The 17,591-nt window shown below is 50.7% G+C and overlaps 1 protein-coding gene across 23 annotated transcripts in view; it reads right to left on the reverse strand.

The window, feature by feature from the left end:
- Lrrfip1 (LRR binding FLII interacting protein 1) overlaps positions 1-17,591 on the reverse strand; it is a 134,294-nt gene that overhangs the window by 67,421 nt on the left and 49,282 nt on the right. The window contains exon 1 of one of the 23 annotated variants that reach the window (XM_052750439.1): positions 9,837-10,122. The exons of 16 other annotated variants lie outside the window; for them this stretch is intronic. In XM_052750439.1, the coding sequence (XP_052606399.1) occupies positions 9,837-9,902 (66 nt within the window). In that variant the 5' untranslated portion in view covers positions 9,903-10,122. Of the gene's footprint in view, positions 1-9,836; positions 10,153-17,591 lie in introns of those variants that run through there. 6 more of the 23 variants (XM_052750437.1, XM_052750438.1, XM_052750433.1 and 3 more) reach the window with 6 other exon arrangements.

Consider the following 17,591-nt stretch of genomic DNA (forward strand, 5'->3'; position numbering starts at 1 on the left):
GCTCAGTCCTGCAAGGTGCCTTGAGGTGGCATGCAACAGTCTCTAAGTTTCCAGAACTCCAGGTGGGCTGAGACCTCGGTCACAGATAGATGAGGGTCCCTAGGGACACCGCCACCTCCTTGGTCTGCCTCCTCAGATGCCACCTGGAAATGATGCCCCAATGGGGCTACTTAGACATAAAGATGTCACAAAAGATACATTTTGTTGAAGCCTCCAGGCTTTAGAATTGAGCGGCATTGGTAGTATTTTTCATCAGGGCATATTTCATCATGACATAACAAATCTAAAGCCTTTTCAGAAAAGTTCTAAGGATGGAGTGAAAGTTCACTCATGTGAGTGCAACATGAGTAGCCCACTGCTGAAGCCAAAAGTGGCACACACACACACACACACACACACACACACACACACACACACACACACACACAAGCTGGCTTGGTTTAGAAACAGGCAGAGGCCTCCGACCTGTGGGAGCCTGGAGATCCTGGTGTGTGCCCACCCACGCCCATGTTAACATGGCTGACAAACACATGGTGATTTCCAGACGGGGTGGAGGTTGCAGAGTGACAGAATCCCTTTCCTGAGTTGCCTTGGTTACAGGAAGTAGCAACAGCTACCAACTTTTGTTTCTACGGAAACCCCCACAGCTTATATTCGGCAGACTCTAAAAACAGTCTGCTATTGAGTGCAGCCAAGTGGATGTGCGGGGGAACAGGAAAGGGCAGGCACTAGCTGGGCACCACGGAACAATGACCATGGCTGGCCACTGTTCCACGGACCCACTGCCCATGTCCCTCAGCTACCACCTGTCTCATCCCATTCTTTTTTTTTTTTTGGTTTTTCGAGACAGGGTTTCTCTGTGTAGCTTTGTGCCTTTCCTGGAACTCACTTGATAGCCCAGGCTGGCCTCGAACTCACAGAGATCCGCCTGGCTCTGCCTCCCGAGTGCTGGGATTAAAGGCGTGCGCCACCACCGCCCGGCTTCTCATCCCATTCTTAAAAGAAGTGTTTATTGTTCCAGAACCTTCCTAGCTCTGTCTCCTCATGAGGCCCCCAGGAGCAAGGGAACCTGCTCTTTATGGCTGTGACTGTGAGTTAGGACACAGCGGGGCTACCGGTCAGTGCAGGGGGGCACTGGAAATAAATGCTGAGGAATCGTGGCCTTCAGGGTGAGGCCAGGCTGACCAGCCATCTTGCGTTCCGACAGGACCACACTGGGAAGGGCTTGCCATTGGCTACTCAGGCAGGTTGAAAGAACAAGGTGGAGTTTATACAGACCGAACATACACGTTTTGCAGCTCACACTACACCGCTACCCTGTGAATGATGTCAGCATGTTTAGTGAGGGAAATGCTCCAGTTGTGGTGATGAACGCCGGTAACATCAGCATTTGGCGTGAAGCGGGGGTGGGGGGGGGGAGCCTGAATTAGATGAATCACGAGTTCAAGGCCAGTCTGGGCTACTTGAGATCCTGTCTCACAAAACAACAGGAGAATGGAGGTTTGAGAAGAGTGTACTAGGCTCAGTACTTCCTCAAGAGCTGGAGGCTGGCTCAGAATGGCTGATCACGGACAGCAAGATTAAGTATGGTGTTAGGGGGTCTTAGTATAACATACCCGTGTCAGTCTGCAGTTAAAGAGATGAGGTCAGTCTCAGATCTATGTAAACACCTGAGGTAAGCATTTCTCTATCAAAGACACAGTGCTACAAACTACCTTTACTTATTTCGTGTGTGTGTGTGTGTGTGTGTGTGTGTGTGTGTGTGTGTGTGTGTGTGTGTAAACCAGAGGTCAACTTCAGTGTCTTCCCCAATCACTATTTTTTGATACAGGGTCTCTCACTGACCCTGGAGTTCACCAGTTTGACCACACTAGCTGGCCAGCAAGCTCCAGGGATCCTTCCCAGCACTGGGATTACAGGTGTGCCAAGCCAAACGCTTACTTGGGTACAGGGACTCCAAACTCAGGTCCCCATGCTTGAGCTATAAGCACTTGACTGTGTCCCTGAGCGCCGCTTGATGGCACTCAGCCACACTGGCCATGCCTGCCCTGGTGGGACTCAGAGCTCGGGTCACAAGATCAATGGGGCTCAGGTTTCACAGCACACTGGAAGGGATAGAGGGCATAGAGTTAAAGGCCGACATCCAATTTCTTTTGTATAACTTCTTTAAAGAAACACTATCAAAACTAACTAAGATGAATTACAATCTCTAAAAATATCCTTCAATGAAAAATCAGTTACTTTATTGCTCCTAGCCATACCCACAGGCTCCAAGGAGGTGCGACACTGCTCTGTGCTTGAGGGACGCCCAAGGCTGTGTTGAGGATTCTCATGCGAGCAGAGTTCCCTGGTGGAGGTGGAGGGGGGGGGGGGGGGGGGCTGCAGGCCTGGCACGGGTGTGAGTTCTATCACAGTTCTGGGACACAGCTTAGCAACTGAGTAGCAAACATCTTCTCCACTACAGAAGAAAGAGCTAGACTACACCATCTCTAAGAGAAACAGGCCTACTTCCGGACCAGGATGCTTGTCTAACACACATGACATCCTAGGTCACAGCTGGCACCAGAGGGGGTTGGGGACAATACATGTCACACTGGCAACACCAAAGCCAAAACCAAGGACTTGCAGGGTTGACAGAAGAGGGCCACTTCCCTTCAGGACCCTCACCTGGGCTCTCCTCCCTCACCTCCGTCTGTTCCAGTCTGGACTATTCCCTGAAATCCACTCCTAAGCTTTCATCAACTGTTGACCGTTCTTTCTAAGAATAAGCCTGAAAACTGCAGACCCCAGACACGGAACAGCTTGTAACAACTTGTGGCAGAATTCTGTCCACCAAGCAAAACAGCTGCCGTCTTCGTCAAGGAGGCTTTGCCTGCCTGCCAGATCTAGCTGAGTGTTGACATTCCTTAATGGGGAGGGGGTGGAAAAGTCACTGGAGATTCCTACCACTCCCCCCAGTCATGTGTGTGCAACTCAGTCCTAACTGAACATGACTGGCGGGGGTAGGGGGGTAAAGAAGGGGGGTAGTGGGGGGGGGTTGTGTCTCAGGTGCTGGACTATATAGGCCAGAGAATGTCCATCTAAAGGGGCTCCATCTATGTGGCGTCTCCAACGCCACCATTCATGCTGGGAAAAGACTTTCCAAGGCAGCTGCTTTGGAGTCAGCCACGCTCCTTCACCCAGGATCTCTATAAGTAAGCCAAATCAATTCTTTGGTTCCCCAGGTTGAACTTCAGTGAAATGGTACTTTGATTCCTAAATGGGACCTTGGACCCTGGATGGAACGTTGTTTACATCTCCTCAGGCAGGGAATTCTCACAACGCAACACTTCTTGTATTCAATCAACATTCCTGGAAACAGCTATGGAAGAGGCCATGAACTTGTCGATCTGGGTGGAGGTGGAGAGGCGCCACACAATCTACAAGCTAAAGGTTTGTATCAAGGTGATGTGTGATTGGCATAGGCTTGGAATATAACTCAGCTGTGCTTGCCGGCATGAGCCGAGGCCCTGTGTTCAATCCCACAAAACAAAGACTCACAAGTAACATCGAAAATGCCAGTATAACTTGAAAAACAGCAAAACTACCCATCTTCCATTTCCACTATTCTCTATCTTATTTAGAAAAATAAACTCCACTCAACATTGTCTCCTGTGAAAATGACCAGACACTGAAAAGGGTGTGTGGTATCACATGCCCGTATCCCAGCACTTCGGAGTCAGAAGTGGGAGGGTCAGGACAGACCACTGTCAACTGCCTGAGACCTGTGTCAAAAAAGGAGTGTGTGGCTGGGGTAGCGGAGTGATGACACCCCAGGGCGCCGAGAGAAGCTTATGGCGGTGGTGACAGCAACTGCGGTGGAGGTGACTGCATATTTGCTCCCCACCAGGCGGGCCTGAAGCACTGTATACAGTGGTGCCACAGTCAGCTGACCAGGGGTCTGCATGGCCCACCACCACCTGGCTGTGGGGACTCAGCAAGCCCCATGTGCTCTGTATCTGTAAATCGGAGATAACTGTCTAGTCCTGTGGCTGACATCGGCTCCATAAACCTCACCAGGCTGGTTCAGCGGGGGCCGCCTGGTAAGTTGAGCTACTTTTACTACTTATGAAGTGTCTTCTGTGACAGCTGCCGACGGAGGGAGAGGCTTGAATGCAGTTCACAGCAAGTTCAGCCATGCAAGACAAGCGCCCGGGCCCTAGGGAGGTAACACCGAGGGAGGGTGAACTCCCACCCACACCTCACGCCCACTCCTTACCCTGCTTCCTCTGAGAAAATCTCCCCACCCCCCCACCCGACACACACACACACACACACACACACACACACACACACTGCCTTGCCCCACACACAGATCAGAACCGACGTTGTGAGCCAAATATGGTGGCCTTTACCTGCTGCAATGCAACCCCAGCCCTCCGGAAGTGAGGCAAGAGGATCACAACTATGCAGAAAGTCTGGCCCACACACTATAACCTGTGCCCCAAAAAGTAAACTAAAATAAAAATGATGGGTCAGCAAGACGGCTCAGTGTGTAAAGACACTTGGCATGAAATCATGGTGACCTGAGTTCAATCCCTGGGACCCTTGTGAAGGTGGAAGGGAAGACAAATGTCACAAAATTGTCCCCTGGCCGCTATACGTACGTACGCTGTCACACACACACCCATTCCCCTCCAATAAAATAATAATAAAAATTACTCGATGGGCTGTGGTGGCGCACGCCTTTAATCCCAGCACTGGGAGGCAGAGGCAGGCGGATCTCAGGTTTGAGGCCAGCCTGGTCTACAGAGTGAGTTCCAGGAAAGGTGCAAAGCTACACAGAGAAACCTTGCCTAGAAAAACCGAAAAAAAAAAACTACTTATTACACACACACACACACACACACACACACACACACACACACACACACGACTGGAGAGAGATGCCGCTCAGCGGTTAAAGGCACTTGTTGATAAATCTTGAGGACCAGAATTCGGATCCCAGAACCCACCTTAGGCTGGGAGGGTGGGGAGACCCTCCCAATCAACTGTAACTATAGCTCCAAGAGATCTGACGTGGTCTTCTGGCCTCCTTCACTCACATGTGCAACGCACATACCCACACACACATATAAAAAGTAGAACTAGAGCTGAACAAAAAAGAAACAGCTACTTTGAAGAAAAAGAAAAATCTCCATTAGACAAGTGAGAAGACATTGAAAGTGAACCCTCCTTCCAGTAACTTCGGTGAGTTACTAATTCATCCTGAAGTAGCAATACTCAGATTCAAGGGAAACCAGCCTGTCCACCGTGGAATACACACTAGCATGGCTGGGCGTGGCTTAGTTGTTTTTGGTGTTGTCTCTGCCTTTATTGGTGGTTCTGGAATTTGCCCCTGAGGCAAGTGACTGTAGCCGTGGTCAGCAATCACTTGGCAATTCTGAATCGATTCTAGAGTGTATTCACACTGTTTGGCTTAGTTTGGGAGAAAAGTCAACTCATTTAACTGTATCTACTGTCCCAAATTCATCTTAAGAAAGTCCCTAAGTACCCCAAGTCCATCTTAAGAAAGCAAGCCTCCTTCTTTAAAATACAAACCAGAACTGGTGGCCTCCAGTAAAAGCAGTCAGGTACTAAAGCCACCCCTCACTTCCACCCCCACCCCAAAGCTGCAAGGCAAGGCCTCTGGGCTCTGAGGTTAATCCTTTAAATCGAAGGGAATTTTGGGAACTCTGGCATCTGAGTAACCGGTCACAAACAGCTCCAATGCTGAGTCACACAGCCTGATTTTTTCTAGGGTGAGCCATAACTCTGGTGCATTGCCTTTTGGGGAGCAAACGTGGTACCAATGCCTGGTCCGGTTCTGCCCGACTCACTCTGAATCTCACTCTGGCAAGTTGAATGCCAGCCAGTCAACCGTGCTGAGAGATGGCCACCATAAATAACTCCGTTTCTTGCTCTCCCTGGCAGTAGGTGGTGGCTGGACCCCCAGTTTTAGGCAGTTTGCGAAGGAGGCTTCCGCTATGTGCGTTGTCAGGCTAAACAGAAACTGACCCAGAGAAAAAGGGAAATTTGGTCTCCACTGTCACCCAAGGATACTGCAAGTAACGACATCTGTTTCCATCTTAGTTCCTGGTCTTTATTACTGCATGTCGTGGTCTCCTGTCCCGGGAAAGTTTCAGCTCAGGAGCTGATACTGGAATGGCCAGGTAGCCTGTAGCCTCTGACTGGGATGAGCCTGACTCCGGCAGTGATGGGGGAGCAGCTGACCTGTGCCCCATCAGCAAGTACCACGGAAGCAGGGGGCCGAGGGGAAGCAGGGGGCCGAGGTTGAGCAGGGGACCGAGGTGAGCGACACTTGGTGCATGGCTTTCAAGGTCTCTATGCTTCCCAAGCCAGGAAGTGCATGAAGTCAGCCTCAAGTACAAGTGTTTCAAAGTCAATCTCCATCAGTCTGCAGGGGTGGCTGAGGTGCCTTTGGGGAGGGGAGGGGGAGAGGAGGGAGAGAACTCAAAAGCATGCTTGGGACACACACACACACACACAGTAATAAGTCAGGCTAAAAACTGAAGCAAAGAGCTTCAGAGCTACAACTCAAAAGAAAAGTTACTATTTTTATTTCAACTACTTGGGGAAACAACACATTTCAAATGTCAGTCCATATCCCCAGTTCCAAAATCAACAGGTTCCTGTGACAGGGGCTTTATTGTGATACAATGTCATCTACAAAGTTCATGTTTGAGAACGCTGCAACTGAGTTTCAAAACCAAACAAACATCTCCTAGTGTTTTAGGTAGGTTTATGCTTTTTGTCTAGGGTTGCACTCATAGTAGCCTGCCTGCTTCCTGCCTGTGGGCCGTGAATTGCACATGGCTGGTAGAGCTAACTGCTACCCTTCTTTCTATCAGAACCCTTGCCCTGGTATGGACTGGCTCCTCTCAGGGTCAGAGCTCCTCAGTGTGTGGTGGAAAGAGGCCAGAGTTAACACAACCTCAACAACACAAAGAAGTTACAGAAGTTTAAAAAGAATGCCAGTTTGGGGCTGGAGAGATGGTTGCTGGCTGCTCTTCCCAAGTACCAGGGTTCGATTTCTGACACCTACATACATGGTGGCTCACAACTGTCTATAACTCCAGTCCAGGGGATCTGAAGCCTTCTTCTGGAACCAGGCAGGAAGGGGAGCATGTACATCCATGTAACCAAAGTACCCATACATTGAAAAAAGAAAAAGAAAGAAAGTGGCAATTTCCACCGCGGATGTGGAGCCTCGGACTTTTCACCAGCAGACCTGCCCAGCACCCCTCAACACTGCACTCTCCCCTCCTTTTCTCCTTTTTTATTGTGGTGCTGAGGCCTTGAACATAGAGTTAGGCAAGCACTCTACTACTGAGTTAAATCCTCGGCCTTTAGAGTTTTCTGTTTGTTTGGAATCAGGATCTGGCTATGCCCAGGCCGGCCCAGAACTGGAGTTCTTTCTGACCCAGCCTTTGAATGCCGCCCTTGCAGGCGTCCAGGCATGCACCACACACCCTGCTCCAATCATGCCCTTCGTCTTAGCTCTGGACTGAGGAGGTCACGCCGTCTGTCCTTCCTTTTGGTCACCGTGTCCTCTCACAACCATTTAACCCAGCCCTTGTCACCGGGAGACCCTTGCTCCTACGAGCCAGGGACACTTACTGCAGAACACAAAAGCTGTTCTGTAATGCTCACTGCTGGTCTCCAATACAAGCTCAACCCAGGGTCCAAGGCAGCTGGGTGGCCCCCCTTCTAACACACCGGCCATTGTCATACCCCTGCAGACTTCCTGACCAATAAATAGGCCATTAGCCTCATAAACAAGGGCCATATTTTGTTTCTTTTTCTCTGTTCTCCTTTAACAAAGTTTCTGCAACTGTTTTGTAAACCTCTTAAAGATTCATAATTTCCTTCCAGAATTTTCTAGGACCAAATAGGCTCCAGAAATCAGCATTGTTAGATTTCACTAGGGTAAGAGGAGGCATAGACCATATTTTGTGAGGTAGCAGTCCCTCATCAAATAAATGCATGGAGAGGGCTTTAGAGCAACGCATGAAGGTTTCATTGCATTAAGGAGAGAAAGAAAGGCTAAAAATAGACTTGTCCAGGACAGGGCAGGGCTCACTGCTAGATGAATTCTGCCATAATCTTACATATAAACATCCACACACTCTTTAGTGCTCTGTGCTTCCTGGATTCTGGAAGACATGGTGGGATTGATTGGCCCAATGAGAACTTGGAAGAGGACCTGGTTCCAGCCTCGGGCTGCCGGGCAGTATCTTGCCTGGATCTCAGGCAGGCTCCCATTACTGTACTGAGTAGCGGGACCTGTGCCTAGCGTCTTGCAGTTGGTGGTGGAGTCCCCATCTCTTGGGCCTTCCCCTGCCGTCCTTACGTGCTGTTTCGGTGTTAGGTTGTTTCTTCCTCCCTTTGCTCAGGACTCTGGCACTTGGTTCCTGTATGTTAGAACAAGCCCGGGGCTGACTTCCTCTGCACTCTTGCCTTCTATGGTGTGTGCCTGGGCTTCGGTTACAAACATCACTGTTTCAGAAGCTCTCCCTCCTCCCGGATCTCAAGACTGCCCTGAAGAGGGTTCCAAAGCGGCCCCGCTGGTTCCTTCCCTAGGCCCACAGGTTGCAGACTAGCTCCAAAAGCCCGAATGACTGCCAAAACTTAAGTGAAGGCATAGGACAAGCACAGGGAGGGAAAACCAGTCCTCAGCAAGGAACTGACTTTTCCAGTCTATCATTGGAATCAAAGCTTACACCTTCCCAGCACTTCCTAGGAGGCTCCCCCAGTCAAACAAAGCAGCCTCATTGTGACTATTCCACAAACACCAACTACAGGATTAGCTCCTACCTGGTGAATGAGTGACTGGAGCTCACACTTTTATCAAGGACTCACAAAAACCTGACAAAGTGGGAACCTTGGGTCTCCTTCTTCCTCTAGTACTAACTCCATAAAACCCATTGTTTCAAAGAGTACCTTTTACTTTTAAATATTCCCATTCACAAGCAACCACAGCAATGGGCGAAGTGGGGAGGTGCTGGCCTTTAAGCCCAGAACGGGAGAGGTTGAGAAAGGTGGATCCTGAGTTTTAAGGCTAGTTTGTGTTACGTAGTCTAATCCTGTCTCAACTCCCAGCCCCCAAACCACAACCATGAGTTACGGGCAGTATAACAACCAAAGGTTCCCAACTCGCTGGTGCCCAATTTTAAGGTCAAACTACTCCTTATCCACCATCCCTCCACAAGTTAAGCTCTGTAAGTGAAACACCAGAGACCGACACCCGGTAAAGTGGTTTTGGGTCCCTAGATCCTTGAGGGAGGTGTTCCTAAGGTCAAGAGCCTGCATGCCCTCCAAGCCACTCCAGGCAAGGTGGTGACTCCCAATGAGGGCCCAGTTCCTAGGTGCTGTACTTTGTGAAATACCAAACTAGCAGTTCCCTATGAAACTCTACACCACACTGAGATCTCAGATCTCGGTTGGATCCAGGCCAGAGCCAGTCAGCTGGGCAGAACCTGCCTAGAGACCATCACCAGGGGCGGAGAGAGAGACCATGCTCCTTTTCGTCCTTGAGAGGGGCGTTGGGACGTAAAATGTACTTTTCAGAGCGCCACCTGCAGATATCTTGCACTCAGCCAACCACCTGTCCGTAAGCAGAGCCTGCCCTACAATCAGGATTTTCGAGTGTCTCTGACAGAGCCCACTTGCCTCTGTCCCAGCAGGATCGCTGCAGCTGAGGGGACCACTGCCCTTGGCCTTAGAGCCATCGGGGGAAACCCAGCTCTGCGGGGGGCCGCTGGTAGGCGCAGGACTAAACCGCGTGTTCCCCTTACCAGTCTTTGCGCTTCTGGACTCAGACAGTCGATTTCCTGGTTTTGTGCGCCCGCCGGGCTGGTCATGTTGCCGGAGTACAGACCAACTTCCCACCCGTGAGTTCGCGCCGCAGACCCGCTCAGTCGGAGGGCTCTCAGCGAGACCACATTTCCGGACTCAGGACAGCCGTCCAGGCAGAAGCAGAACTCGCGATGATCCCCTTGGCACACAAGAAGCCCGGACACCCGGCTCCGTGGTTCCCCAGCTGGGGTGCGGCCGGTAGGGCGGGGCGCAGGTGGCCCCGGGCCGGGGGTGGGGGTGGCAAGAAAGGAGCCCGGGGCACACTCCGCCCCGGCCCCGCCTGACCCCGCCCCCACGCCCCACCCACCCTGTGTCCGCCACTCCTTCCTTCCCAGCCCCTTTCCCGCGCTCTTTCCAAGGGGGTGTGCCCCTTCCTCCCCGCCTCCACCCACCCGGAGGTCCGTCTGTCTCCCACGCTCCTTCCACGCGGCCCCATCCTGTCCCTTCAGCCGACTGCTTCACCCACGATGGCACTCTCAAGCCCAGCGCTCCTTCCATGAGGTCCACCCGAATCCGCCCAGCCGGGACCCCACGCTCCTCCCCCATGGCCCCGCCCATGTTCCTCCCTTTGCTCTGCCTCTGAGTCTCGGATCCGCCTTCCTCCCGGCTCTGACTGCTCCTGGCTAGTCGGCTGCGGTGCCATCAATCACCACCCAGTCCCTGGGGCTGACACCGGAAAGGAGGAGGGGAATGACCCTAGGGACCCCACCCGCCACCACGCCCTGGCCGTCCTTCGGCTGAGTCAGCGTGGGAGACCAGCCTAGGTCTTCGATTAGGACACGCGTGGCTTGCGCTGGAACCACAGAGCACGAGTCTCTGCCCAAGCGCAGCTGCCCGCGCCGCGGCGGTCTTCCGAGCCGGCGCCTCCTTGGGACCACAGAGCTACCACCCCTGGCCACTCAGGACAGGAGCGAGCATCAAGCCCCGGTGACAGCCACGGTCCGGCAGATCCGGTGTCTGGAACCACCGCTTTTGTGCTGAGCCGACAGGGCGCGGCGAGAAACTGGTCTCCACAAAGGACAGTGACCCGACTCCTAGCACGCGTCTTCCACGTCCACTGAGCGGGAGTGCCCCTGATTTAAAATTAAAGCCATTCGGGAAAGCAACCACAAGATTCCAACGTTGTGCGCCAAGGGCTGAAGCAACCCAAAGCAAACTGCACGGATTTCATTCACCCTTAGCCAATCCTGGCCGCATAGCTCCCCACGGCCTGTGCAGCAGACCTGGGTGACGTGTTTTCCCCACCCTAGAAGGGCCTTCTTCAAGCTCAAAAGGAAAAGCAACAGGGTCCCTTAGCCTGTTTTTCTTTTCTGGAGTCACCAGAAAGATTCTGGAGAAGCCAGGGTCACATCTGAGCCTTAATGGCTCCCTATTCTCGGCCCGGCTGACATGCTTCTTGGTAACAGCGAACACGTGTGTGCACTGGCCTACGCGTGTGGACCACCATCCTGACACTATGTCTCTGGGCAGTGCTTCTAAGGACTGGGTTGGCCAGAGGGTGGACCCAGCGAAAGACGGCTTCTGAAAGCAGGAGAACCTGGCCTGAAGGGATAAAGGGGGCGTGGTTTAGGGACGAAAGGGCGTGTATTTGGGAGTACGTGCAAGTTGAAAGAGAACAGGCACCAAGCTTTGCTGAAGCATCTCAGATGGGGTCTCAACGTAACATTTTACAAATGCCGGTTTAAAGTTCTTGACTCTACAAAGTTTAAGTAACTGGAGAAAATAGTTTTCGATAACATCGTAACGGCAAAGGTTGGTTGAATTTATGTGGGGTACAAGTAATGAAATTCTGCTAGGACTAACTTTACAGGTGAGAGTGGAGGCCGGTTAATAACAGGGTCCTGCTAGTGTATTCTGACCTAGATAGGTAGATAGCGGAACCCTGGGACACCCACACCATCGCAGCCCAGGGGCAGGCTCTGTTTGCTCTGTCCCCAGACAATACCCGAAGACATTTGCTGCTGACACAGGGAGTATTTCTCTAGCCCTCAAGGTATCCCTTGGCGTCTAACAAGCTCATAAACAAAGTCTTTCTGTGCCTTGTGTCCAAGAGTCCAGAAAAAAAAAAATCACAGAACCCTGTCCTTGCTGCCCTCTGAATCCTCCAGCAGACACTGCCACTCACCTGTTGGTACGTCCTCTTCCATAGCAGGAAGCTGGGCCCTAAGTTAAGACGGCTGAGAACTGGACCGAGTCAGAGCCATGAGGCAGACCTAAGAAAGGGAAAATCTACAATCCCCCCCTCCAAAAAAAAGCTGTGGGAGGGAGTCAAGTGGTGAGGCCCCTGGGCTCAAGATTCAGGGAACACTACCAGCCACAGAATAGCAATGTAAGACATGTGGTTCTGCAGAGTGCCAGCATGTTATGGCAGCTGGCATCCCAACACCCCGCTCTCTCTGATAGGAGGGTGTCATACTTTGACTTAGGTGAGTCCAGCCTGCCTTGTTTGGTGGCTGGAGGCAGTTCCCAGCTCCAAAAGTGTGCAAGTCCATACAGTGAGTGGCATGGTTCGTGCCTACCCTCGCTGGTGACATTTAAATCTAAATTCTAGGGCCTAGCCTGACTACACATGCATGTAATACTTGGGAGGTGGAGGCAGGAGGACTGGGAGTTGAAAGTCATCCTTGGCTGTTTGTATCAAGTTTGAAGCCAGCCTTGGCTACCTGAAACATTGTCTTAAAAGAAAGAAAATCCCACCCAGTAATAGGGAGGCAGAGGCAGGCAGATCCATGAGTTCTAGGCCAGCCTGGTCTATATAGAAAATTTCAAGACAGTGAGGGCTGCAGAGTTTGACTCTGTCTCAAAACAAAACAAAAAGTAAATAAATCAACCTACGTTCTAATGAAGTGTAGAGGCTCAGAGTTGCCTCCCATTAATTTTGATGCCTCTCCCTGAGCCTCTCTACCCATTTTAATGTCTTGCAAGGTCACAGTGAGGGTGATGAATGTGAAGGGAACCTACTAACTTCTGGAAGGTGGGGGGCTGTGTGCAAAAAGTGACACTCAGTGGAATGGGGTGTGTACCTTCACACAAAATTTTTACAGCAATAAAAGTCTCTTAGCAGAGCAATAGAAAAGCCTTTGCCTTGAAGAATACATGAATTCTTCACACATGAATACATCAGACAAGAAGCCCCAGGGCACCTTTGAAAGTTCGAGGGGAGACCAAGGGGTGGCAGCACATGCCTTTAATCCCAGCACTTGGGAGGCAGAAGCAGGAAGATCTCTGTGAGTTTGAGGCCAGCCTGGTCTACAGAGTGAGCTCCAGGAAATGCACCAAAACTACATAGAGAAACCCTGTCTCGAAAAACAACAACAACAACCAGACAAAAAGAAAGAAAGAAAGAAAGAAAGAAAGAAAGAAAGAAAGAAAGAAAGAAAGAAAGAAAGAAAGAAAGAAAGAAAGAAAGAGTCCGAGGAGAGCCTTATCCTTCCCTCATCCACTGGACTGATAACTTGGTGTTGTCAAAGGTCTTTTCTTTTCTCTATTTAGATGGTCTCATGCAGCTGATGTCTTCAAACTCTGGATTCTCCTGTTTCTACCTCCAGAGCGCTGGGGTTACAGGTATGTGCCTCCGTGCCCTGTGGGGCCCAGGGTTTTTATATAAAGAGCTGTAAGGCATATGATGCATTTCAGTTTTCTCCTTTGGTAAACATGATCAATGGCCAGCCATTTCTAATAAGCTGGCCTTGTAATTGCAACCCTTTCCACATGGGCGGGCACTGACTGACCTGTGAACTCAACAGATTTGTTGACACTACTTAAGCCCTGGATCTCCTTCTGTGAGCACACAGTAGGCTTTGGGAAAGATCTGTCCCTACCAGCTTATGGGTTTTGTGTGTGTGTGTGTGTGTGTGTGTGTGTGTGTGTGTGTGTGTGTGTGTGATGTATATGTGTATGATGTATGTGTGTGTATATGTATATATGTGTGTGTGTGTATGTGTGTGTAGTGTATGTGAAGGAGTTGGTATGTGTGTGTGGTGAGTGTGTCCTCTGTGGTTTCATAAAGGAAAGTAAATGTCCAGAGTCTCAACATCAGTTCTCAGGTGTACAAGATCGTGCCCAGGGGCCTAATTTTAAAGGGACTCCTGAAAAAGGAAGAACAGGTAACTACAATGGGCTGCATTGTTGGAGGACCACACGGATCACAGCTAACCAGCTCAGCCACCGGGTGAGCCAGACTGGGCCCCACCCAAGCCCAGTTTACTCTGTCTCCCTGGCATCTGTTGCTAGGCTCCCTAGGTTTGCCTTCCTCTGTGGTTTGGGCTGCAGGGTGACCACAGAAGACAGAGGCAGAGGGAAGCCAGGGCAGGGTGGCTCTCAGCCTCCCCACTAACCAGGTAGCCAACATGAAATCGTTTCTCTCCATCACAGTCCTAACACTTGTTTTTCACAGACATGAATCACCAGCCCCATGGATGGTGGACAACAGGGTAAACGCCTCTAATGGCTTGCACACCCAAGGTGCTCACATGTGTGTTCTTACTTTGCTTGGATCCTTAGACAATTGCCTAAAAACCATAGCTGTGATTATATGTTATGATAACTGTGGTTCAGGCCATCACCCAGGCTTTGTGCGGCATCTTCTGTTTACAAAACACTTGACTCACACACACATACACACACACACACACACACACACACACACACACACACACATGCACACACACGCATGCACATACACACACACACACACGCATACACACACACACACACACACACACACGCATACACACACACACACACACGCATACACACACACACACACACACACACACACACACACACACACACTGGGGCTCACAGGTGCTTGACTGGTCCACAGATGTGTTGCAGGAGGGGAGCCAGGTTTCAACTCCAGGTCTCCACTCTAAGTCCCTGAACATCTGTCTGTCACGGAACATGTCCAGCATTCTGTGTAACACAGAGGTGCTCCCTGCCAGACACCCATAGGTCCTCACGTGGGAGCAGGCAGTCATCAGACTCAGGGAGCTCTTGGCTGTCTCCCTGGGCTTAACCCGGACTCGTAGCCCTGTAGGAAGCAGAGCTAAGAAAAATCCCTGGAGAAACCAGGATTGTCAATCACGTGGGCCTATTTTCTTCAAATGAAGGAAATGAATGATGCCTAGTCACCTGGAATGCCAGAGTGAAAAGTAATCAATCAACTTGGTGATTCTCAGCCTCCACCTGAATCTGCCCAATATCGTGAGCATTTTTTAGGCCCCAGTCCTTCAGTGAATAGAACACATCCCTACGAAAGAGTCCCCATGTACTTTGCATGAGGATTTAGGCTTATCACAGGTCCTTCCTCTAGGCTCTAGCCCTGAGCTCTGTTTATCAGCCAATATAATCCATTCTTATTATAAAGGTCACAGGTCACAAGTTCTACTCTGTTTAAATGTGTGAGAAAAGTAAACCACAAGGTCAGTCTCTGGAAGGCTATGACCCTCTCCTGGATTGTGGTCAGCCCCCCTACCCTACCCTCCACCCCTGCCGGCCGTGAGGTTTGCGGGAGGTGGAGTTTCCCTACATAACCCCACCACCCATCTAAGGCCATTGGCAGGGCAGTGAACATACCAAGGTCAAGGATGGAAGCTAAATCTCCCATGAATATCAGGGGCACTACCAGTAGTACCATTGAATGGGAGAGTGGGATCATCCTACCTGCTGCCTGAAAAGAGTGGTACCCCAAGCCAGCACCCAGCTCAGGCTAAAGTGCACTTGGACTCTGAGTCACAGTCCTGACCACCTCCAGTGAGAGGTGATTCTGGAACTTGAGATCTAGAAAGCAACAGCAAGCTGGTTGCTAGTGTGCCAACCAGCTCCTGGGCTGGGCTTCAAGCAAGAGTACCTCATTCTCATACTGTCCTGTGCCTCAGTGTTAGCTTAGCGCCTCCCCATCCAGCTGCAATGGATATCTCAGGAATGGCTTCGTGTTTTCATTGTTTGGAACAGATGGCCACTTCATACATGATAGGTGGGTGGACAGATGGACAGAAGGATGGTTCTCCTAATAAGACAGAGACTTTTCATAGGTTATCATGAACTCTTTGATTTTTCTTTTCTTTCTTTCTTTTTTTTTTTTTTTAAGATACGATATCACTCTGTAGCCTAGGGAACTGGCCTGAAACTATGTGGCCTAGGCTAGCTTTGAACTTGTGAAAATCATCCTGCCTTAGGCATCCCAGTGCTGGGATTACAGATGTGAGTCGCCATGTCCATCCAGTTCATTGATCTTTAAGTATTTTGTATTTTTGTAGTGAGCAGAAACAGAAACTTTCAGAAGTTAGCACAGAGCAGTGGCCAGTCAGGGGTGACGTCAGGGACGGCCACGTGGAGAAATGAGAACAGGGCTGAGGGACGTAATTTGGAACTCCCACATTTAAAGGCTCAGGAACAAGCCAAGACAGAGAAGGGGTAGTTAAAGAGAAAACAGAGGTGTCTCCTGGAAGTAAGAGAACAAAGTTGAGAAAGCCTTTAATCTGCAAGTAGGAAAACAATGATTACTGTTGGTAGAGCCTGGGACTGAAGCCTGGGAGAAAGGCCGGAATAGAGGGAGGGGCTGGGGTGCCAGAGATCTGTTTATTGGTCCATGGGGTTTTTAAATTTTTAAAAGTTATTTTACATATATGGGAATTTTTGGCTACATGTATGTCTGTGTACTACATGTGTCCCTGTTGTTTGAAGAAGCCAGAAGAGTGTGTCAGATTTCCCGGAACTGGAGTTGTGGATGGCTGTGAGCCACCATGCAGGTGCCGGGGATCAAACCCATGTCCTCTGCAAGAGCAGCCAGGGCTCTTCAGTGCTGAGCTTCTCTCTAGCCCCTGGTCCAGAGGTTTTTGAGGATGGGAGAGACTCGAGTCTGTTTGAAAGCTGAGAGTGAGGAAATATGGAGCAGGGGATGTGGGGAAGTCGCTCAGAGGGAGACTGCCCACGGAGGCACAGTAGGGAAGGGGCAGGACCAGGAGCTGCCCTGGCTAGGAAGGGCCTGCTTGAATGGGGTGGGTATGAAGTTAAGAGAACCGAACCCAAGTGGTCAGGGGTTGTGGGGGTGGGAGTAAGAAGCTCTGCTCTTGGTTGGGGACAAGTTAGGCAAGGTTGGGGCAGGAGGTCAGAAATGGGAGGGATCTAAACTGGCTAGCAGGGTCACACCATTGTCAGTAATTGGAAACAGCGGGGGCCAGGCCATGCCAGTACTGGGAATAGTGGGGGTCATACCATTGCCAGTACTAGGAGGCAGAATCCTTTTTTGGAGAGTCCCATCAAGCCCACCCAGTTACATGAGGTAACTGAGGATCCCTTGGAGATAATTTTCAATCCATGTCGCTCTGAGTCCACTAGCACCCCCAAAGTATGCAGGAATCCAGATGTATTTTTCCAAGCCATCCTTCAGTACTGGGGACCCCTGGGATGGCCAGAGCCATGCCAGAAATGCCCCCCTTTCACTGTAGGACCCAAACAACCACTAAGCACCTCCGAGGAAAACCAGTTCTGTTGTTCATGGATACAACATACTGCAAATACCACCCAATGCTTTCCTAAAAATGTTGCAACCAACACCTACTAAACTCTCTTATGTATTCCTCTGCCAAATAGGTGCACACGCTCTCTCTCTCTCTCTCTCTCTCTCTCACACACACACACACACACACACACACACACACACACACACACACACACGCATGCACACACGC

Source organism: Peromyscus californicus, unplaced genomic scaffold, assembly GCF_007827085.1.
Source record: "Peromyscus californicus insignis strain IS unplaced genomic scaffold, ASM782708v3 Scaffold_21__1_contigs__length_65335640, whole genome shotgun sequence".
NCBI classification, from domain to species: Eukaryota; Metazoa; Chordata; class Mammalia; order Rodentia; family Cricetidae; genus Peromyscus; species Peromyscus californicus.